This window comes from Epinephelus moara, chromosome 15 (genome assembly GCF_006386435.1).
Source record: "Epinephelus moara isolate mb chromosome 15, YSFRI_EMoa_1.0, whole genome shotgun sequence".
Classification (NCBI taxonomy): domain Eukaryota; kingdom Metazoa; phylum Chordata; class Actinopteri; order Perciformes; family Serranidae; genus Epinephelus; species Epinephelus moara.
The window spans coordinates 5,031,039-5,054,572 of NC_065520.1; the positions used below are offsets into that span (position 1 = coordinate 5,031,039).

Consider the following 23,534-nt stretch of genomic DNA (forward strand, 5'->3'; position numbering starts at 1 on the left):
CTTCCAGACGCTGTTTATAAGTGTGTAGGCCTATCGTCCGTGGGACAGATGTAAAGCTCTGGGTAGCCCTGCACTAACATGATCAACTTTTATGTATTTATCAAATTGAATATTTACAGAAGAAGGGAAAGATACCTGTTGGCTGTGATTGGTTTGTAACGTGAGTCTGACTGCTGAACGTGGCTAGTGACCCTGCAAGATCCCTAGTCTTTGTTAAATGCATGGCTGTCGTCTGCATACAGTATTCTGCTGAGTGTTTGGAATTGATTTGAATCGATGGTTTGCAGTTTTCACCTATTTTTACCTTTTTTAAAAAAGAAGCAGAAGTTTTCAGCCTTGTTTTTTATGTCCACAAGTTTCTCACATGAAAACGCTGCTTACATAATTTAAAGTGGTCCCTCTTGTGATTTTTTTTTTTTAAATAATTAATCAAAGTGCACTGTGGAGTTTTCTTGTAAACAAACAAAAGTTATGTCCTTGAGGTCTTACCAACAACTTTAATACATCTCCTTCCTCATAAAGCATTTGCTGAATCATTATAAATTCAAAATCGAAAAAAGAATAAGCATTTTAAATCCTTCTTCACTTTTACATTTACTTGTCCAATCAATAATTGTGAACTTGAACAATGAATTTGAAATGATAGCAAAGGTGACTGAGAGACCTCACATTTTCATCTTCAGCGCTGAGTTCTAGTGTCTGGAAAAGAAATGTCCTTATGCTCTAAAAATGCAGGAGTTGTTTGTCTACCCTGGGAGAAGTTGTTTGTATTAAACTTTATTGATCAGACTGTCGTGAAGCAGGAGGACTAAAGCTGAATAAATTCTTCAAAATTGTTCCTCAAATGCGTAAAGGATCATGCTGTTATGTGTGCCCTTGCCCTGCTCTCTGAATTTATGCTGTCTGTGACCTCTGTTTTGAACCAAAAAGTGGAGCTCTGTGCCATTACTTTGCTATAAACCCCCACAAAAATTCACAAGGTGCATAATGTTCCTCCACTCACAAAACCTGCATCACTTCCTGCGATCTCACTCTTGCTGAAACACCATCACATACACTGTTAACAAACATCCTTGTTAATCCACAGCGAGGTTTAGCAGATAATACGTCAGTGCAGACTCTGCAGTTTTTCTTGGCTTCTTTTTTCTTCTCAGTAAATAACACTTGGAAGTGTTTGTGAGACCTAGGCTGAGCTGCGTGTGGATCTTTGCCCCTTGTGCTGCTAAAATTGATAGCTCCATACTTTAACATCATACACACCGTTCATCAGGTGGACACTTGAGATATTTTTCTTCCAATCTAGCCTCACAATGTGGCTGTAGCTGACTGAGCTAAAGGCAGATAAGTCAGCGTGTGTTAGAAAACAGCCTCTGTAATGTTTCTCTACACCACTATCCAGTGAATAGAGCCGTGACCTTGCGGCACAGCTTTGAACCTGCTCTGTTTTACTTGTGTTTGTGACGTTGACAGAAGAAGTCAAGACTTTTGGAACAGATTTGGAGGTTGTTAAAATCTTAGGTATCAGATGTCACATTGACCACATTTAAATGCAATCTAATATTCTAGTTATTCCGAATATGATAATAATGTTCCGATATTCCAAATTAGGGCTTCTTCTGAATGAAACAATGGCCGAGTTTGCAAGGCTGTGGTAGAGATGCATGCCCAAAAGACTGGCCCACATTTCTGTTTGGAGGAAAAACACACCTACTTTAACACCTTATCAAAGACTTGGATATTAATGGTTTTTGGATATGTGCAAATATCCCAATACTGACTTTTTAGATAAGGGGGCTGAGGGAATGAAGGGGGAGGCTGTGCTTGCATGGTCAAACAAGTCCACCACTGCTGGGAAACTCTGATGCAAAGAAGTAAAATGACACATGGCGCTCTGGCTGTTCCACTTTTCCATATTTGACGTGAAAAACAACATGTTAATTGGAGTATACAGAGCTGCATGTTAACAGGGTTATTTGTTTTCATTGGCCATGTGATAGGGGTAGGCAAGGTAAGATTTATGACAAAATTACTTGACGACGCCGACTCCCGTGAATGACTTCTTTCTGAGTGGTAACTCGCTAAAAGAGTCTGAAAAGTCCGGCGCTGCTTATGTCTATATGTTAACAAGTTGAAATATTGCAAGTATCACAATATGAATTTTTCATGGTGTCAAAAATTATACCAATATTATCGTGAACGATATGATATGACACACCCCTACCATGTAAACAGCTTAGTAGGAACACTGTGTTTTAGGGAATAAGGGCAAAAACCTAAATACTTTGAGCATGTAAACCTAGCCATCATCTGCATTGAATGTCATATTACTACAGCTACAGGAAAACAACATTTTATATTTTTCAAGAATGGTAAGTGTCACTTTAATATATAATCGTCACTGGTGCACAATGCATGTTGGGATAGGCTGCGCCACGAAGGATTCATCTGTTGCATCCTCCAAATTCTGGGAAAGATGGCTGCATTTCTAGGCCACATTTGAACCCTGAAACACGCTGTATCGTTATCATGTCAAAATGACAAAAGCTCTCTGGTGCCCACAGCTACCACTGCACTCATGAGAGGAGTGGATGTGGAAAGAAAAAAAAAATCTGTGTTGGAATCAGCAGGAGGAGAGCTAGTCAAGTTAGCTGTTAGCTGTTAGCGGCTAGTTATCATTACCTCTAAGCAGCTGGTGGCCACAACCAACAGCTCGTTGAGGTTGCATTGATTTAAATTGTGAAGCGTCAAGCTCTATTCAGTAAAAATTATTATTAGGGGAAGATGAATTACGACGTTTTCATGATGTGTTGTGTGTGTAATGTAATCTTGTAAAATGTAGCCTTTGGCGAGAAACCTGTAGGGGCACCAGGATGAGGCTTGCCTGGGGCACCAAATGTGCTAGGGCTGCCACTGCTTAACTGTTACAGTAAGAACTGTAACCAGTGAACCACTATTGAATGTTTACATTTTCTCAAAATGAATGAAAAAAAAGTCATTTTGTTTTCCTTACTGTACCAAAAATGTACCAAACCATGACCCCCAAAAGGGACACACTCAACTATGAATTTTGTGTACCGTTACACGTCTAGTCTGCTTTCTTTTCTGAATGATCTCCCTATATAGTAGTTTTTATTGGTTGTGGCGGAGTCCGCCATTCCTGCACCAGATTGAGATGCTCTACCTAGCCACAAGGGATTCACAGGAAAATGATGCATGTATGTGTTATGTGTTACTGCTAATGCAAATGGAAAAAAGGGTCAAAAGTTTAGAGCAGACCAGACAAGACAGGAGAAGACGACTGATGGTGAAATGAGACAATTTGAACCTGTCTGCAACAGCAGGACAGAAACATGATAACAGAGCAGACGCAGAGAGAATAAAAGCCCAAGAAAGAGGAGGAGGAGAGATGAAGTGAGAAATGAGAACAAGCACAGCTCAATATGTCAGCGAGAATAAGCGAGGAGGTAACTGTCTGCCTTCGTCTCTCACTTCATGGATGGATCAGAAATAGGCTCTGCAGCCAAACCCGGCGCGCACACATGCCCGCACACTCGCGCGTCTCCCCTGCTCGTACCTGTACCGCGTTTACCCCCACTGCTTTCTAAAAACGCAAGAATGCTCCGTCATTGTTACGACACTGTGTTCCAGGGAGAATGGTGTGAGACAGGATTAAGTTGTAATTCAATTTAGGGAGATTAAATTCTGTTTCAGCTGGAAAAGTGAGTTGAAGGGATACGCCAGCAGCAAAACTGGGTTATGCAGCTAAGAAGTTTTTTTTTTCATTATTATTCAATGCATAGGTACACACACACACACACACACACACACAAGCCTCATGGAGCCAGCACACACTCACGCTCGAGCACAGAATGTATTTACACACAAATGCACACAGACAAAAACATAAAATGCACACACTCCATCTGTGTTTGAAGTGGACCGAGACCAAAGAGGAAAGAAAAATCATCACTGCCTATAAAAGCTGCCGACTCACGTCTTCCTTTATTGCTCATTATCTATTAGTTATAAAGACATGGATGTCATCAAAGTGAAACTGACCCTCGAGTGAAGGCACTGAGGCAGTGGAGTCTGGTAGCTGGACTGCTGAGGGCATGAAAATCCCCAAGAAGTGTACTACGCAGTAATATTGCCAAAAGCTCACTTGTTCTCCTCTTCCAATTGTTCTCTTTTTTCTGTTGGCTGCTCTCTCCTGGTCTTCCCTCTGTTGCATTCATCTGCTCTGCAACTCATCTTCCTCAGTCTGTCTTTGTCATTCTTGCTGCTTTTCTGAAGAATTCCAGTTCATAAGTCAAATTTCAAGACGGTTCTTGCCAGAAAAATGACAGCACTGGTTGAGACTTCTGTTCGCCTCTTGCTTTCTACCAGCAGTCAGTGTTGGTGACTTTTAACTGTGACTGTATGAACTTTATGTCTGACTCGCGACAGAGAGTTCAAAATCAAAATCGATGCAGCAGAATTACACATATTGTATTTTTTTATTGCATGCATTCCTCTTCCTTGTCAAAATTTGACGCCCACATTACCCACAATGCAAATCTATGCCAACAGTTCAGTTTGAGATTCAGGTGTGTCGTGCTCGCAACATCATGAGCATTTATCTTCAAGCTGCTAGCCTCAAGCAGAGATGAGGAGCGTGCCACAGAGGTCTAATAAGCTCCTTTCTGTCTAACTCTGCCTGACAGTGGCTGACCTGATACAAGAGTCTTTATATTTAACCAGTGTGTACATCATGCTGCTGTACAAATTGAGTTAGAAGCTTTTATTGATACAGACTGAAATTTTTAATCAAGAAGAATTTTGAAAGTATGAATACATTTTATGTAAGCTGTGACAATGTGGCCTGATATATGAAAGTAGCGGACAAGAAAGGATGGTAGTCCTTCAAGAAATTCATAGAACTGTTGACTTTGAGGTGTCCTTGTTTATGATTTAATGGCCACCTGCCAGCCAATCAAAATGGTTCCAAAGACAGTAGAAAATCAGTCACCAGACCTGAAAGGAAGGGTTCAAACCAAAGACTCTGGTGAGAGGTGGGGATGAAGTCGAGAACCGGTTCCAAATTGTCCAGTCCATCTTAATCATTTCCCTTCAAGCTTATCAGTTCCTGTTATCGATGCTGAAACGTGGCTTTATTTAGAGAATAAATAAAACAGTAATGCTGCTTGTGATGTCTGTAAAAAGATATTGTCAACTACAGCTAGAAACACGAGCAATATCTTATCAAATATCTTTCTATGCAACATGAGCTTAAATTCCAGAAATGCCATGTATTTCACACTCTACACACGAGTGCGACTTATTCCCAGGTGAGCAGCACGTTTGTTACCGAGGGTAAATATCCGAAAATAGCATTAGCGTCCAGTGCCATCTCATTTCCAAAGAAAGTAGCTAGCACTAGCTCCTAAAGTAGATAAAAGTCACCAGATGACCTCATATTCTCATTTGCATATTGGTAGGGCTACCCCTGAGTATTAAAGAATGAATTTTAAATCTTCCACCAAACAATTAAATGGCATAAGAGCTATAGAGCTCACACTTTCTCACACTAATTTTTATACAAGTAATGTTCATATTGGTTTATATAAACAAGTTATTTGTATATCCTGATCTTTGCTAACCAACAGTTTTAGGTGAAAGGAATTAAAGGCCTGTATCAAATATAGGCCTGTTGATTTCAGTGATATAAGCAAATAATAGCCCGGGCTACTAATTTAAGTTTTACTGTACAATATATTTCTCTTTTTTTTCCTGATGGTCGCTAAATTTGTCCCTGGTCACTTTTTAGAAATAAAGTTGCTGAGAGGGTCTAAAACAGGGATGTCAAACATGGCCCGAGGGCCAGAAGCGGCCCGCCAAAAGGTCTGATCCAGCCCACTAGCTGACTTTGCACACCTATGGTGTGTCTCAAATCACATACTTCCATTGGTACACTTCTATGTAGTATACTATGTGCACTATGTACTCGTTGGCGTAGTGCACGAATTTCGTCAGGGTAGTGTTGTCTCAAACCAAACACGGCCGTTGTGCACTCACCGGAAATGACGACCGCAAGTTAGCAAACTAGCATTAACGTTATCGTTTGCGGTACCAAATCATTACAGACTGCTAGATTAACCTAATAAACATACTGCTGGTTTATACTCGACAACAGTATAGTGGTGCTTAGTGCAAAAAACACGTGTTTGTACAATGCAGCGACGTTCACGGTCGCACAGTCCTCGGCTGCTATTTCCAGTTTGAAAAGTGCCAAGATGGCGACCATTGAGTGCGAGAAGTGTCCATAGTTCCACACTCAACTTCTTGACCGTTTTGTGCGCACCATCCGGGTACTCACATTTTTCCATACTTCTCAGTGTGAACGCACTTATGCATTCAAAATATTAAGTGTAAGTACTAGTGTTGTCACGATACCAAAATCTTTGTTTCGGTACCAGTACCAATATGAATTTCGATACTTTTCGAAACTCTTTGGTACTTTTCCTAAGGAAAAGTCCTTTTGGCTACAAACCTTTAGAACAATAAATAGTAGGGGTGTAACGGTATCAAAAAATCATGGTTAGGTAAGTACCTCGGTACTGACGTCACGGTTTGGTAACTCAAATGTTCCACCAAGTTGGTGTTGTCTCGTGTTGTCTGCCTTTGCGAGGCAGACTTTCTCTTGTCTTTTTTCACATACGCCAGCTACGAATGTTGATACAGGTGTTGTCGTACACACCACTTGCGCAATATGTGCTCCAATAGGAACAAGGAAGGCGTTTGTGTGCATAAATGAATTAAATAAATCAATGAATTGAATCAATTTAAAAAGTACCGGTATTTTCCAAATGCAGTATAGTACCGTTTGGAATACTCTAGTACCACGGTACTATTTTAGTACCGGTATACCATGCAACACTAGTAAGTACAGAAGTACGTGATTTGAGACACAGCACTAATATTGATGCACCTATGATGGCTAAGAAGTGTCAGGTTTCAGGGACAAGTTCAATAAGTATCCTACTTCAGCAGCTTCAGTACCAAAGAATCTGTATCAGACTTCTTCACTTCTAACTGTCTACTTCTAACACTTCAGGTGGAACCCTACAGCCAAGGTTCGGCCAAAAGTTTAGATAAGTAAATGGTTTGTGAGGCACGGATAACTTAACCTGCTTTTTTAAAAGCTTACATTTTAGTTTGGTGTGGTGATGCCAGCATTTCTGCAAAAGAATGGAAATGTATGGAAAAATGTGCAAATATTCTCTCATTTTCTCCATTTCTCCATTCGGACTGTTGCTACACTGTGTTTTAGACTCAGAGCTAATAAAACAGTTGATGCTGAAGTCATATGTAGACCTATAAAGAATCAAGCTAATGGCATTGCTACCAACAAAATCCATTACCATCCCCAGTGAGATGGCAATCATCATTCTGTTGTAATGCCCTTTAATGTAGGCTATCTAACAGTTATAGGTTTTATTCCTTTTTAGTCTGCCTATGTGTACTATTATATCATGTGCAAGCTGCCTCACTTGTCTTTATCTCTGCCTGTTGTCCTGATTGGCAGATATCTGCTCCTCCACCACACACACACACACACACGCATGGCTCAGACAGGCACACATAAGCGCTGTCAAGTGGACATGGCCCTGTGTCACCTGGTGCATTAACGGGGAAAAAGGCAACAGCTCAATACCTACATTGTCCACCGCTGAGCCTGAGCGAGGGAGAAGAGTGGAGGGAGGGCTGAGACAGAGAAATAGATGGCTAAGGGCAGAGAAAAAGAAATTAGGAGAGGAGAGGGAGAGAAAGAGGTAGAGCAGATGGATCTAGACACTTTCAAAATGAGCCCAGAGAAAAGAGCATTTACAGTAGAGCGTGTCGATATGAATGCTAATGCTCCTGGACGTCATTCCCACTCTCGCAAATACAAGATTGTGTCTCTCTTTCTATCTCTGTCTCTCCCTCCCTCTTTCTCTTTCAATTCTATTTTCCTTGCCTTGCTTTACCTTGCTTACTCACCCTGAATGAGTGCCATTTCTCTCTTTGTCTGTGTGTGTGTGTTTGTGTGTATGCTGCCGGCTGATATTGGCTTTTCAGAGTTGTTTTCCCCTCACTTTTCACCTCTCCCCTCTGATCTTTTATCGCCACACACGGGCGTAAACGCACGCACACACCTGAGAGGAGGTTTCAATAACAGATTATTACAGACGCCCGCTAACCTTTCATCTCCACACACGCTAAAAGATCCACACACACAGGCGTCCATCGATCGGAACAATTTCAGATCCTCGCAGACTTCCTTTGAGTTTGTAGCCGCTCTTAAATCATTTCATCTAATAACTCATCTGTGTGTGGTCAGCAAATCTCATTTATCACCATAGCTCAGGTCCCCTTACTGCCATTCTGTCCCAAAGAGCCTGTACCCGCAGCAATATGGAGGATCACAGAGGAGAGGAAGTGCGCTCATCTTTGCAGAGCCAACGATCCATAAAGCAATATGGGAGTTTATGAGCTCTCAATGTTGTTCAATATAGGAGCAAGTTCAACTATGCAATAGTCCATTGGTTTTTTCCCTCATTCTTTTTGAAAGTCTTTTACTTAGATGTGGAGAATTTGACTTTTGGCTTATTAAAAAATGCACAGCAGGTGTGTTTAAAGGAGCACTTCGGGGGGTTCACAGATGTCAACCAGCGAAAATTCTCCTGATTGGAATTCCTTCAGTGTTCTGTGTTTAGGAGGTTTTTACCAGGAGCCGAATTATCCTCAGAGGTTTCCTCCTCTTCAGAACAAACACACCAGATGTTAACACTGGTAAGAACACAGAATAAAGCAGTTTAAAGTTACAATTCAGTGTTTCTTCTTAGCTGTTTGGTGGTCGCCCAGCACCTGCTGTGTGTGCTCACCTTATTACAGATCCAGATGTTCAGGGTTTTTTTTACTGGGAGCCAAAGTTACAAATCCACAGAGGTCTCTTCCTCTCCAAATCAAACAGACCCAGTTATTTAAACTGGAAAAAAAAAAACTGAATGAAGCACTTTCATGTGACAAATTAGTGTTTCTCTGACACTGTTTGGCAGGTCGGAGCCACGCAATTAGCCTGGCACCTGCTTATCTGTGGTCACTTGTTTTCTCTGATAACTATCATCCAGACACTCAGGGGTTTTCTACCAGGAGCCAAGAGGTCTCGTCCTCTCCAAAAAATGGACCAGTTGGTTAAAACTGGTTGAAACCCTCCCTGAAAAAAGCAGTTTCATGTCGACACTGCTGTTGCAGAGGGACTTCTAACTGCGGAACATGAAAACGCGAATGGCCCTGTCTAGAGCCAGTGTTTCGTTTGTCCGTTTTGGGCTACCATAGAAACATGGTGGTGCAACATGGTGATCTCAGTGGAAGAGGACCTGCTCCATATGTAGATATACATGGCTCATTTTAAGGTAGCAAAAACAATACCATTTGTATTTTCAGTTAATTATACACTAAAGAAAACATACTTCTCATGTCATATTCCAATATATATGTATATTACATATATATGTAATATATATTCATTTCTGTATCCTCACCTCCAGATGCCACTAAACCCTACACACTTGACCTTTAGTAGAGTAATCGATCATTAAAATAGATTGCGATTCTTTCTTTTTCCATTGACTGATTATTCCAGCTTTAAATCATCCCAAGTAAGAAAAGCAGTATTTTTATTGTACTTTTCAGTATAATACAAAAGCAACAGTTGCCTGGGAACCAGATTAATCTGCAAGCTCTTTTTTTTTTTTTTTTTGCTCGGGCAGATGCGACTGATCCACCTTTCATTCAGAGTTGAGCATAAAGCAAGAAAGCATAAACCTATCTTTATTAAGAGGAGTGCAGCTGAGGCATTTTTTAAAACAACCAAGATGGTTGCCGCTGATGTGAAGTACTATTTTCAAATTCTTATGGCAACACTCGTTCAGAGACATACTCAGCATTTTTGGACAATGCTAGAGACAGCCCACTGGGAAGCTTACCCAAGAACTATATACCTTCAATGGCATTTTTTCTGTTTATCATACTGTAAGCCAGCCAGCCGTTGTTATGGAAACACCTCTTTAGCTTTGACAAGTTAAAATTGCGTTGTATTTCCACCATTTCCACCTGGACTTCACTGTTGGTCCATTTGTCTGGGATTTTTTGCCTTTTTTTATTATTTTTGTCACGAGTTGTTTGTGTTTTGTGTTGTCTGTTGTTTACATGGCTAACAAGTGTTTGAAAATGGCAGTTGCCGGTGCTGCGTTGGTTGTGCTTGACCAGTCAACATACACTTACATCACTGATGGTTTCTTTTGTGCTGAGAGAGTGCCTACTGAAAAATGGGGGCTAAAAAGTCCCCCAGAACAGCATTCTTAGAACTACGATCATTTCTAATTCTTGTGGTGCAGACAAGTTTTGAAATGATGAAAAAGTTCCTCTCGTCTGAAAGCAGCTATCGATGCCACACTTTCCCAGACTAACTTGCATTTGTAGTTTTAGTCTGGCAATGTCAGGCTCGTGCAACAGAACAAATAATGACACATTAAAGCAATTTCAGTTCTTAAAAATGCCCCAAACTATGTGTTTAAAGATTATTCAAAGTGACTAGAATCTGTAATGTGTTCGTTTTTGTTGTTTGTTAAAGCAGAAGAAGCTGCACAGACTGCATACAGACAAGAACATGAGCCTTAGAGTGGAGTAGTTTGACATTGGAAAGAAATATCGAACAGCCGAAGGATAGTAATGACATACCGGCAGAGTCCTCCATGAGATTTTAACAATGACCACTTTCAGATACAGGACAGAATGATGTGATGTAAACACTTCAGCATTTAACAAAACTAGTAAATATAGTTGTACACCAAAGCATTCAGGCTTTGCTGTTATAGGTCACGATAAGTGTTTCAACAAATGACTAATAATGTTTTTATTGAAAGAGCGAGACATTCAGTCAGACGAGATGTCTTGCAGAATATAATATCCCCCTGCTGCCTTTGACAGACCAAACCAGTCGATGCTGGTGAAAAATGACATCCAAATTTAAAAGTAGGACCTATTCAAAGTTGAACCGCCGACAAACTTTAATGAGCAGCTTAATTACATTGAGCCAAACTCCATCCCGTTGCCTACTGCACGCAAACCTCCAGTCGTGCCCGTGGTAACGTGGCGATGGTGCCAGCTGAACGCAGCAGATGGTAGCAGGACTGAGACTGGGGAGGCTGACTGACTGACTGGTGGAAAGGCTGGCAGGGACGGAAGGAGTGCTTCATGGATGGAAATAGGAGGAACTAATTACAGTGGTAGCCACTGCATTAGAAGATAGCCATGCATTTATCATTAGGGCTGCGGATAAACACGATCATTTAGAGGATCCATATGTTTTAACCTGTTTCTGTAAAGAAACACTGGGCTTTTTATTTGGGCGTCGCTCAAGCACATTTTAACATGCTTTTAAAGGGTAGCTATGGTATTTTTCAACCTGGATCCTATCTTCCATTGTTTCTGTTTCTAAGTGACTAATCAAGACGACAATGTTTGAAATTGATCCATTGCTGAGAAAGAGTGTTGCAGCCAGCAGCGGCAAAACAGGCTGCAATTTAGCTATATGGGGCATTTGTGCACTATCAATTTATGTCCACGAAAAGTATTTCTTTTTGCTACTGACAGGCTCGGATTGTTATTCTCAAGCCCAGTTCAGACCAAAGATTCCCAATGAGATGAAACCGTTTCGCAACCATTTCATCACTACTACAGATGCAACTGTAGCCAGTATCTCACTATCACTATCCTCACTCGTGTTTTAAGAAGCTACAAATTATATTCAGCCACAAAATAAACCTGAAAAGCTGGAAATCGTAATGGAAGTACAGAGAGTTGTTGCATAGAGATGATACACTATCTCATCTAGTTGCGTTGGTGTGATCCGGCAGGTTTTAAAAACGTTGCAGAATGACACATTGCAAGTAGTTGCCTGTTTAAACTCATCTCATTGCAAATCTTTGGTCTAAACTGGGCTTAAAAGGAACCCTACAGAGATAGACCTACAGCCCCAAAATCACTATTACTAAACCCACCAGACTCCATTTAAAAAACAGTAATTTTATAATCATTAAACACGCTTTGTTCAAGATCGACAGAAACAACACAAATCTCACAAAAAGCATCTTGGTTGGTCTTTCCACTGCTCCAACAATCACCAGCTCTGGTTTAGTTGAAGTAAACCCTTAATTCACCCAGCTGGATGTGAAAACAAGCTGGCTCTATACTTGCTTAAATTACTCTTTATTTGAATGGGGTCTGGTGGGTTTGGCAATAGCGATTTTGGGGCTATTTCTGATTGAACAAAAAGGATCTTACTCTCGAATAATTGTTCACTACATTAGTGACTTGACACAACATTAAGGGAAAGGCTGAAAAATACAGAAGTTGTCCTTTAATTTTATTTATTTAACCCATATTTAACCAGGTAAGTCCCGTTGAGATTAAGAGTCTTCTATACAAGGGAGGCCTGGCCAAGACAGCAGCATACAAAAAAGTTACAGCCAAACAACATTAGAACACCTATGCGCAGTGACAAGAACCAACCGATCCATTCATCCTTGTACTTACAATATGAGTGCTTTAAAATCAGGCAGAGAGACCAGTTTTCAACTCTTTCAAGGGATGGTAATGTGTTTTAAAATTTCTTGATCCACTTACATTATTCAACGACACTTAACAGCAACTTTCTGGCTTCATTCCTGCTTTGCAAAGCCACATAGAGCAGCATTAGCAACTTGCATAATTTTCTGGATCCTCCAATTGCAGAATTGATGAGTGAAACTCTGTAAACATGTGCTGTACTTGTCAGTGGCATTAGTGCGGGTTGGTAAAAGCATGTTTGCCAGAGGGTGTTGGAGGTGATCAAAGACGTGGCAGACAGGTGTGTGTTTCTGCGTTGCCGTGGTTGTTGTTGTTGTGTGTGTGTTGGCGAAAATCTACTCCTCTCTAATTACCTGGTCTTCCCAAACACCAATAGAGCTGTTTCTCCTCACTCTAATATCTTCAAAGTCTTGTAATCTCGTCAGCCGAGTAAAGTCTTCTAGTGAAACCCTCTGTAAAGGTCAACCAATGTAATTTGAATATCTTTGATTAAACGGTGTGCGGGTGCCAGACCCAGACTGTAGGTCACTGCCTCAGAGAAATGATATCCACCCTTCTCACCCCACTTGTCCCTCCCCAAGTCTCAACTCTCGCAGCTCCCTCATTGTCAAGGGTCACGTCTGCACTCCTTTTCGCAATTTACATAATCTCCCGACCCATTCTTCCTCTACCACTTTTCCCTCTGTCCTCCAGTCCTTCCCTTTATTTCCTTCTCTCCCTCTGTTTGTATCTCACATTCGCACAATGTATGGTTTTAATCCTGAAATCCCCTATCCTGAATGTCTCTTTTCTGCCCTCCTCCTCTCATTCTCCATTCATTATCTCTCTGATTCTAACATTTTTCAGAGACTGTGCTACACAGCGGCTACTGAACCATGCTCCTACAGTCTGGTGTTTTAGTTTAAACCTCAGTAAGTGCAGTCAAAGAATCGGAGCTTCCCTGGCAAAATAGCCCTGGGGAAAAGAGATGTATCTTACATCAATTTTACCAGTGAAAAATGATGTAATTTAACTTATTTAGGTTAGCTGGTTGGCTGACCTTTAAGTATTAAGCAGCTACAGTGTGCTAGCCTACTGTATGTGATCAAGTTAGCTGGCCTGATGGCATTTTAAGATAATGGTGGTCAATTCATTATGCTTTACTTCTGTGAATTATAAGTACATATTCTGAAAATCTGTTGTTCTTTTTAATGTGTCATCATATTTTAAAGGGGCAGTTCGGGCAGTAGTTTCATGCTGCCTGAACTATTGGAACTATTGTCTTACAGAGGGAATTGGCATCTTTTCATGGACGAGAGGCTCGTGCTTGTGGCAGCGCAAGATGTAAATGTGAATGGTGTCCTTCTTGGCTTAGCCGAAACGTTAGCTAGCTCAGTGGTGCTAGGTGAGCTAGCAGTAGATGTACCCTTCCTTATTTGCAATCAGAGTGTATCAACTATCGGTCCGAAGATGATAAGCCATTTGAGCAAAGGGTGAGGTTCAAGACTTTCTCCTCTGTTCGCTAGGGATGGGCGATATGGCTCCAAAATATTATCACGATATTTCAAGGTATATTTGCGATAACAATATTCTTGACGATATGACAATTGCTACACATGCTACATGACAACTGTGACTGGTCAATACTTCTTATACTACAAATGGATCAAATTCTTGCCCCCTCACCCTAGGATTCTGCACATTGTCTATTGATAGAAATTACCCTTTGTGCAGTGATACAATAAGTGGTTGTTGTTTGGTAGAAAGAAAATAGTTCCTACATTAAACTACTCCAAACAAGGTCTGTGGATTATCGTGATGAACTGGGTCATGATTTCTGGAAAGAGACATTGCTGTTGAGGTTCAAATCTATTTTTTGCATTTTGAGCACCACAAGCTGAGTGCCATCTAGTTCCATTATATTGGAGAGGAGGCAGACAACTCTGCAGCCGATATCTTCAACACTCTGCAACTCACACCAAAACAATCTTCATTGATAAATAGCATTATAGTTAGGTTGATTTTGGGGTGAACTGTTCCTTTATTTGCTTACTCACTCTGTGACACCTTTTCTCTGTCTCTGTCTCCAGTTTGTCCCGGCACAGAGAACAAGCTGAGCACCCTGTCTGACCTGGACCAGCAGTACCGCACCCTGAAGAAGCTCTACGAGAACTGTGAAGTGGTCATGGGCAATTTGGAGATCACCAGCATCGACCGAAACCGCAACCTCTCCTTTCTCAAGGTATGGACATACAACATCACTTTGTATCTGCATGTGTTGACTGAGAGAGAGAGAGAGAGAGAGAGAGAGAGACGAAGGCTGCCTGTTGCAACAGTGTGGAGAGGACAGAGTAGGTTTCAGGACCATGGAGAGAGACAGACAGAAAGACAGAGGTTAAGTGTTTCAGTGAGAGACAGGGCTGTAATGTTTCAGCACCATGGACAGAGAAACAGAACTGGGAAGTTACACAGAAACAGATATGGAAAGAATCAGAACTATGTTTAGAGACAGGAAAGTTTCAGCTGGAGTTGCTGGCTTTGCACATTTTTGTAACTCTGGACCCCCTGCTGTTTCCTCCACTAGACAGTGACTGCTATGCTAAATCGCAAGACACAGAGTGTAAATAAGACGGTTTCTTTTCATTTAATCTGTTGCCAATTTTTCTTTAAGCTCAGCCAAGCACATCATGAAGTTATCTCTGTTTTGAAAACACACAGATGAAACTGACTGAGCTCTCTATTCACTCTATCACTAATACAGCAGATACGTGGATTGGCGTTTAAAGACAGTGTTACTTCCTGTTTTTCAGGTTCTGCCATCCATTACCTTTGCAACCAGGTTGTTGCTCTAGTGTACATGTCAAGGTCGACATTGTTAGCATGGATAGCGTAGCGGTCACTATAACATAACTTATGAGTTAAAGGTTTTTTCTCCACTTCCTTTACCTAAAGGGAATATATGTGAACTGTTAGCTAGATTTTATTACTTCTAAACAACAAACGTTTATGCCACGTTCACACTACAGAACCTTTTTGTCCCTTCTGACAGTCACTATGTCAGATTAGGCAATAGTGGAGTCATACAATCTTGCTGTGACTTGGTCGACAGACATGACAGACAACACGTTGGTCCACAACCAGTCATCCCTGATCGTCTTTCACAACATGTGTGATGTCACTGGGTTATTCTTGTCCTTTTTAAAAAAATATATATACAGATATATATATATATTACTAGTATTTCATATGCCAGCTGAAATGTTGTTGTAGTAGCATATAAAGCGCCACCAGATGGCAGGAGCAACGCTTGAAGTTCCACATGCAAACTACGCAAGTCACTGAATTCTTCACAAGTTCCTGCAAGTCTTTCACAATAAAAGCCTGTTTGGAAAATTAAGGGATTCTCTCAACCGAAGTTATAAAAGGCTTTTAATTTTAAACAGCTACAGGAAGTGTTAAATTTTATGATGGCACGATGCATTCACTTTACCAGGGCAAACGGAAGCGTCGGGCTATAATTGGGCTGATATCGTGTAGTGTGAATGCGGCATTAGCTTATTTAACTGACAGTTGATATGGGCATCTAGTTTGTTTGCTTGTTACTATAATGCCAGCAACTAGTTGATAAAATATCCTAATTTTAAATCCATATTTATTCTGTTAATTTATATTATTTTTGATAAGTAAGTTGGTCATACTGATTTTCATCAATCAGGACTTTGTCTTTGGGGTCTTGATCACCTTGTCGGAATTTATTTGGGCAGTACCAGCTGGAAGTTACCCATACGTAACATACTGTAGTCTGATGTTAACATACCCATATTAAAAATATAAATGTATGCACACCAAGAATTATAACAAAGTTGCTTATCACTGGCAGTAGACTTTATAGCAAACAAGAGTCGCACACTTTGGCTCCATATGCGCTTCTTTTATTTTGATGATGACGTTTTAGCCTTTGGGTCTTCTTTAGGATCAACAGTCATACCCTTATAACGTAACCTTGGTGAAGTAGTTAAAGTTTCATAGGACTGTTCTGATTCCACATTCTCACTCCGACCTTGTCACATACCGACGTTTGGTCATGGACTTTCCACGTCCAGATACGAAGTGCAACGTACCCTGGGTGCGTTGGTTGTTGACGTTCTGGGACACCATGTCAAGTTCCTCCTGTTACATGCATTGTCGTCTTTCAAAATACACTTCTGTTTTCACAGGAAATTTAACGTTTACATGCAGTCTCTTTCAAAATAAATGCAGCAACAACAAAAGCACATGGTTAGGTTTAGGAAAAAAGAACAGGGTTTGGCTTTGGAATCTTACAGGACGCAAACACTGTTTGTTGGACCCATCCACTACCACTTCCTACTGCCCCAGTCAGACTTTCACTGCCTTAACTGTCATCCTTGTCCTGCCACATTTCCCCCTGAAGCCACCGGGCACCATTAAACTATAACGGCAACTGGCAGCTTATCATGCTGACGTTAAAGGCCGCCTTTTTTCGTTGTGTCTGACGCTGCAAGTCACTGCCTAAGCGCCGGATTTCGACGACTTTTGAGTGAGACCAGGCTCTCCAAAACCTAAAAAAGCTATCTCACACAATCCCAAAATAAAAGCTTACCATCTTGTTTTGCCTGTGACTCACACAACCCTACATACAGGGAACAATTGAGACCAAGTCAAGACCAAGACCAGTGCCATGTTAGACCCTCATTGCAGGACAAGTCAGAGACAAGACCCAGACCTTAAAAATGCCATCTTGAGACCCATCTTGAAAGCAAACAGTGTGGCTAATTATCACTGTCAGCCAATCACTCCGATACATACAGTGTCATGGATAAGGTTGCTAAGTTATTCAACTCTCAAATGTTGGATTGGTCCTTTAAGAGACAATAGTCGGTCATCTTTTACATTTGCATTCAAGCCAGCTGATGCTGCTGGATCTCTTATCTGTAGCCAGAGATGAGTTCAGCATCTTATTCAGAGAGCTCATGGATATTGATTGAAGCCCTTTGCCGGCACAATACAACACCATACGGTACAATGGGACTAATGATAAGAGGTACACGTAGGAATTACTGTGGAAGAAATGTCTGAGAGACACTGCAGGCAAATGAGCAGCACTCTGAATGTAAAGTGCCATCTCCATTCCTCCTGAACGCAGCGCTCTCTTGGGTCTGTGGCTGCTCTCTGAGTGTGTGTCTCCAGGTTTGTGTGAGTGTGTGTGTGTGTGTGTGTGTGTGTGTCGGTCATCACCGGGACAGAGCTTTAAAATTCACTTGGCGCTATGGCGTGGTGTGCATTTACTGTACGTGCCACCAGGCGCCAGCCCTCCCCCTTGCTGTTTAATGAAGTGAGCTGTAGTCTAATTACTGGGCCAGCGCTATCAAATGAATACCATAAACAGTCCCATTAGGCCTAGCATCATTAGGGAAACAATTAGGCATCTGGGGGATTGTTAAGTGGATGTGTGTGGGGTGATGGGGTGTGGGGAGCGGGTCAGGATTTGGGAAGTTTTGTGGTTGCTATGGAAACTCTGTAGCAGTGGTGTGTTTCACTTTCACGGACAAGCCCTTTAATTTGGGGTTATTTGAAAACTTTATTTAAACAACTAAATTAAAGCAACTTACATCCACTCTCTCATGTTTTTATTTAACCCTAACCCTAACTCTAACCCACAGGGCCTAACAGGGGCCCCTGGGACCCCTGTCAGTCAACTCAGATTGCCTTAAAATGCAATTTTAAGCTTAGGACCCTTTAAAATGCATCTTAAGCCTGGGTCCCCTAGTGGCTCATGGGGCCCCAAGTTACAATATTAAGGGTCTCATAGTGACACCTTGGGTGCCTACTGAGAGAATGGATCTGGGGCCTCTAGGGGCCCCTGCAGCTCACCATGTTCCCTTGGAACCCCTGGTAGATATTTCGGATTGCTGTGAAATGCATCTTAAATTTGGGACCCTAAGGGACCCCTGGGGCCCACCTGGGGCAATTGGGACCCCTTAAAATGCAACTTAATCCTGGGGCTTCTAGGGCCCCTGGGAGCCACAATTTAGTATATTAAGGGTCTTATAGTGACTCTCTGGGTGCCAACTGAGAGTATGGATCTGGGGGCCTCTAGGGGCCTCTGCAGCTCACCATATTCCCTTGGAACCTTGGTAGATATTTCAGATTGCTGTGAAATGCATCTTAAAATTTTCGATTGGGACCCCTTAAAATGCATCTTAAGCCTGGGGGTTCAAGGCCCCCTGGGGTCCCAAGTTAGTCTAGTAAGGGTCTCATAGTGACACATAGTGAGACTGGGTGCCGACTGAGAATATGGACCTAGGGGCCCCTGCAGCTAACCGTGTTCCCTTGGCACCCCTGGTAGATATTTCAGATTACTGTGAAATGCATCTTAAACTTTTGGGCCCCTGAGGCCCACCTGGGGTGATTGGGACCCCTTAAAATGCATCTTAATCTGGGGGCTTCTAGGACCCCAACTTTGTGTATTAAGGGTCTCATAGTAACACTCTGGGTTCCTACTGAGTTTATGGATCTGGGGGTCTTTAGGGGCCCCTGCAGCTCTCCATGTTCCTTTGGCACCCCTGGTAGCTATTTTAGATTGCTGTGAAATACATCTTAAATGTGGGACCCTTTGGGGCCCCTGTGGCCCACCTGGGGCAATTGGGACCCCTTAAAATGCATCTTATGCCTGGGCCTTCTCAGATGCCCTGGGGCCCCAAGTAAGTTTATTAAAGGTCTCATAGTGACACTCTGGGTTCCTACTGAGAGCATGGGTCCATTGGGTCTGGTCTAGCGCCTCCATAGGGCCAAAAACAGTCATAGCAGTAAATGGTAAAACTGGATCTTGGGCCTGGATGCTGGGTTATACAGATTTCCTGTGATGCTGGACACACTGATGTCACCCACTGCAAAAATGATGTGTGGTTTTAAAGACAATATCTAAGTATAAACGTGACAAAGACCCATCTCCTCCCTCTAAACCCCTAGCCCTTTAAATGTTGTTTATTCATATGGTTTGATTGTATTATCTGCAGCTGTAAACAACAAGCAGTGAGTCATGTGAAGTTCAGTGTTAGCATGCACACATATTAACCACACCACGTACACTCATACATTCTGAGCTGCGGGCTGGTTGAGAATAGCCAAGAAGATGTGATGCACTTGGACTTCCTAAACAAGAGCAGCAGCCTGTGAGGTGCATACAGGACATATGGACAAATAGATGGACAGCATTTAGATCGAGGGAAGGATAGATAGAGAAAAAGACAGAAGAGGGGGTGAGAGAAGAGCTAGAGGGCTGTCGCTTTTATGGCAGGCAAAAACAGCTGCTGTGCCAAAATTACAATGTTTAGCTACCGTGCCGCAGGGCTGTGTGTTTGTGTCTGCATATATTTGTGTGTATAAGGAGCGAGCAGGGGAAGGGCGCGATACAGGGCAGAGGGAGGAGGGGAGAGGGCAGGGACAGACGGGAGGATTCGGTGATTTTTGCCTGGTGAGATGCTGACAGTTAGATGGATGAGAGGGCTCGGCGGCCTCCTCAGGTCCAGCTTTCTTCCAAACTGCATCTCTCTGATTTACCCTTCAGTAGACCCGGCGTGAGCACACAAGGAGTATCAGAAATATGGTGATGTTGGTCTGTATCAGATCTGATTCGCATTGTCTAATAAATCTTACCGTGTGTTTTATTCAGCTTACAGCCCCATATAGGTGGAGCTTACTCCATAGTGTAGGCCAAAGTGTATTTTTAAATGCAGTATGTGTGTCTGACCTCGGCTGACCTGTATTGACTGTAACCTACAGCTTTGTGTGACAACATGTGTTTAATGCTGTTTGTCCCCAGTCTTCCTTCCACATATTTAAAATGACTTATGACTGAGGGCGACACAGTGCGTGGCTTTTATATGCCTCCAGTCTTGTTTAATGCCAAATATATTGAATTACTACTCATAAAGAGGTCAAGGGTCACAGAGGACTTCTCATCAATCTCCATCTCATAAAGAGAATGGCAAGAATTGAACCCATGATTTAGTTTTTATACTGTTTGAAGGACTACGGAAGAGCATTGGTGCCAAAAAAGTAAATAAATAGATTAAATTGTATTACGAGAATAAAGTGTTTCAGGATTGGTGCCAGTCATATTTTTTTCTATGTGCACTTTGACAGTAAAGTTAAAATGTAGAAAATAAACTTGACATTTCAAGATTAAAATCAAACTTTTGAAATTAAATCAAACTATTAGCATTAGCACATATGGCTGCCTCTGCAAAATCCCTTCTGCAGATGAAGTGGTACATCAGAGTCAGTTTTAGTAACAAGGACAGTATTGAAAAATGAAATTACATCTGTTCAGGAGAAAGCAGCACAAATTTGGGAGAGATGGCTGATGGAGCAGAGGAGTTGAATTTATTCTCGACATTGTGACTTTATTCTTGAAATGTAGCTCAAATTTATTTTGAATATTTCAACTTTATTCTTGAATTGCAAAAAAATAAATAAATAAATTGAATTTTTTTTAAATTAATTAATTAATTCTGGCTTTATTTTCGAATTGCAAGGAAAAAAGAAAAGCTCTTCTTCCATATATTTATTTTTTTATATATTAAATTATTTTATGCTTGGTGCTGATACTGGATTGTCTACTCAAATTCTGGACATTTGAACACTACTTTCAAATTGCAAAAGAAGAAAACTCTTCTTCTATTTATTTATTTGATTTCTGGCACAAATATTGAAATATTGATTTTATTCTGGACATTTCGACTTTATTTTTGAATTGAAAAATGTTTTTCTTCTGCATATGTATTTATTTATTTATCTATTTATTTAAACATTTATTTAATGCCTATAGCACTAATATTATAAGGTTGACTTTATTCTGGACATTTCGACTTAATTTTCAGATTGCAAAAAAAGAAAACTCTTCTTCCACTTATTTATTTGTTTATTTATTTTATGCCTGGCACTACCATTGGAAGGTTGACTTTATTCTGGACATTTCGACTTAATTTTTGAATTGAAAAAAAAAGTTTTCTTCCGCTTATTTATTTATTTATTTATTTATTTATTGAACTATTTATTTAATGTCTAGCACTAATATTGTATGGTTGAATTTATTCTGGACATTTCGACTTTATTTTCGGATTGCAAAAAAATACAACTCTTCTTCCTCTTATTTATTTATTTATTTGTTAATCTTTTTAATTTATTTAATTTATGCCTGGCACTTATACTGGAGTGTTGACTTTATTCTGGACATTTCGACTTTACTCTCAAATTGCAAAACAAATAAATTCCTGCCGATTTATTTTTTCTTATGTCTGCCACTAATTCTAACAGGTCGACTTTCTGGATATTGCAATTTCATTTCCAGTATTTGGATTTTCTTCATAAAAAACAAAATAAAAAACAAAAACAAAAAAAAAAACAAATCCTTCTCACATTTCTCCCTTATGTCTGGCCCTGATGGTTTTCCGTAGGGCTCCTCAGAAGTACTTTCGCTTGAGAGATGATATGTTTAGTGAACACAGGCACAGGTGTCTGAAGGGCATCACCATGCGGTGCTGCCTCCTGGCATACCCCCTCCGTCTAGTTTGCTGGCCGGCTCCCCTGGCCACTGTCTGTCTGTCACTCAGAATGACCCATTTTCCCAGAAGTGAAGCGGGGAGCCGCGCCAAGTGGCCTGCAGTGGCCCACAACCAGCTAATGATGTCACCTAGGCTGAAGGACTCTTCATTAAAGCCGGATCAATCTGGCGGCTAGCGCTGCAAAACACAGGGCACTGTGCCAGGGCTGCAGCTGAGCGCGTAGGGACGGGGAATGTCCGTCCATAAAGAGAGGAAGCGACGTACGGAGACGCGTGTGTGTCACGGTGTGTTTTTAAAGTCTCAAACTTCTCGCCAGAGGGATTCATCACAAGTTTGGGGTACAAACCCACATGCTCGTACACTCACACACACACACAAGCTTCAGCAATAAAGAGAGATGAATGACACGGTCACTGAGGTGTATACTCTACGTCGACATGCAGACAGAGACACTCTTTACAGAGCTTATCTCTGGCAAACACCAGCCGAGAGAGACGGAGAGAAAGGAGAGATACAGCCTTTTTAACAAGCACTCATTTCCAAACCCTTTAAAAAAAAAAAAAAGAGGGGTAACGTGGCTCCGCAAGTTCAGTTCAGCACAGCCAGGCAACAGAGGAGAGAAGAAAATAAAAAGAGATGAGAGAGGAGAGAAAAGAGACTCCTCACACCAAAGGCTTCCCATTTTCCTTGGGCTGTATTTCGGCTGCAAATGAAAGCGCACAGTGATTCTGCAGCTCAGCTATTCTCAAAGCGTACATCCTCAGAAATCTATTGTGGAGGCACGCGTTTTCTGCTCCACTGCCTCATATGCTTAGCAAGCTACCAGTGTGTGTGTGTGTGTGTGTGTGTGTGTGTGTGTGTGTGTGTGTGCGCATATACTTGTAGCATGCTGTGTAGACATTACTTTAGCAGAGGTGTTGAGTCAGAATGAGGTTGCAGGATACACTTACAGAGGGTAATGGTTGCTTATCTCAGAGTGTTCATATATTATGACAAACTTTTATCTTTGGTGTTTTGCGTCATGACTTCGTCAGCGACAGCTTACAGGTTTTTTTTCTTCTTCTTCTTTTATGTCCTTGCTCTAACCTGCTGAGATCAGTGTGCTAGTCAGAGATTACTGCTTCCCCATGTGTCATTATTCAGCACTCATCTGATCGCTCTTCTCTCTGTCTGAGAGTGTGACTCCATGCTATTAATTTACTGTGAGGCAGTAATTCAGACTCCACTCTATCACACTTGTTTCGCCGTGTCTGTCCTTCAGCGGTGTTTGCCATTAACCCACCATTCATAAACTATATGGCCCGTCCTTTGGTGTAA

The 23,534-nt window shown here is 41.4% G+C and overlaps 1 protein-coding gene across 3 annotated transcripts in view; it reads left to right on the plus strand.

The window, feature by feature from the left end:
- Positions 1-23,534, plus strand: part of LOC126401736 (receptor tyrosine-protein kinase erbB-4-like) — a 391,678-nt gene that overhangs the window by 182,772 nt on the left and 185,372 nt on the right. For all 3 annotated transcript variants that reach the window (XM_050063210.1, XM_050063212.1, XM_050063211.1), the window contains exon 2: positions 14,721-14,872. In XM_050063210.1, the coding sequence (XP_049919167.1) occupies positions 14,721-14,872 (152 nt within the window). The remainder of the gene's footprint in view (positions 1-14,720; positions 14,873-23,534) is intronic.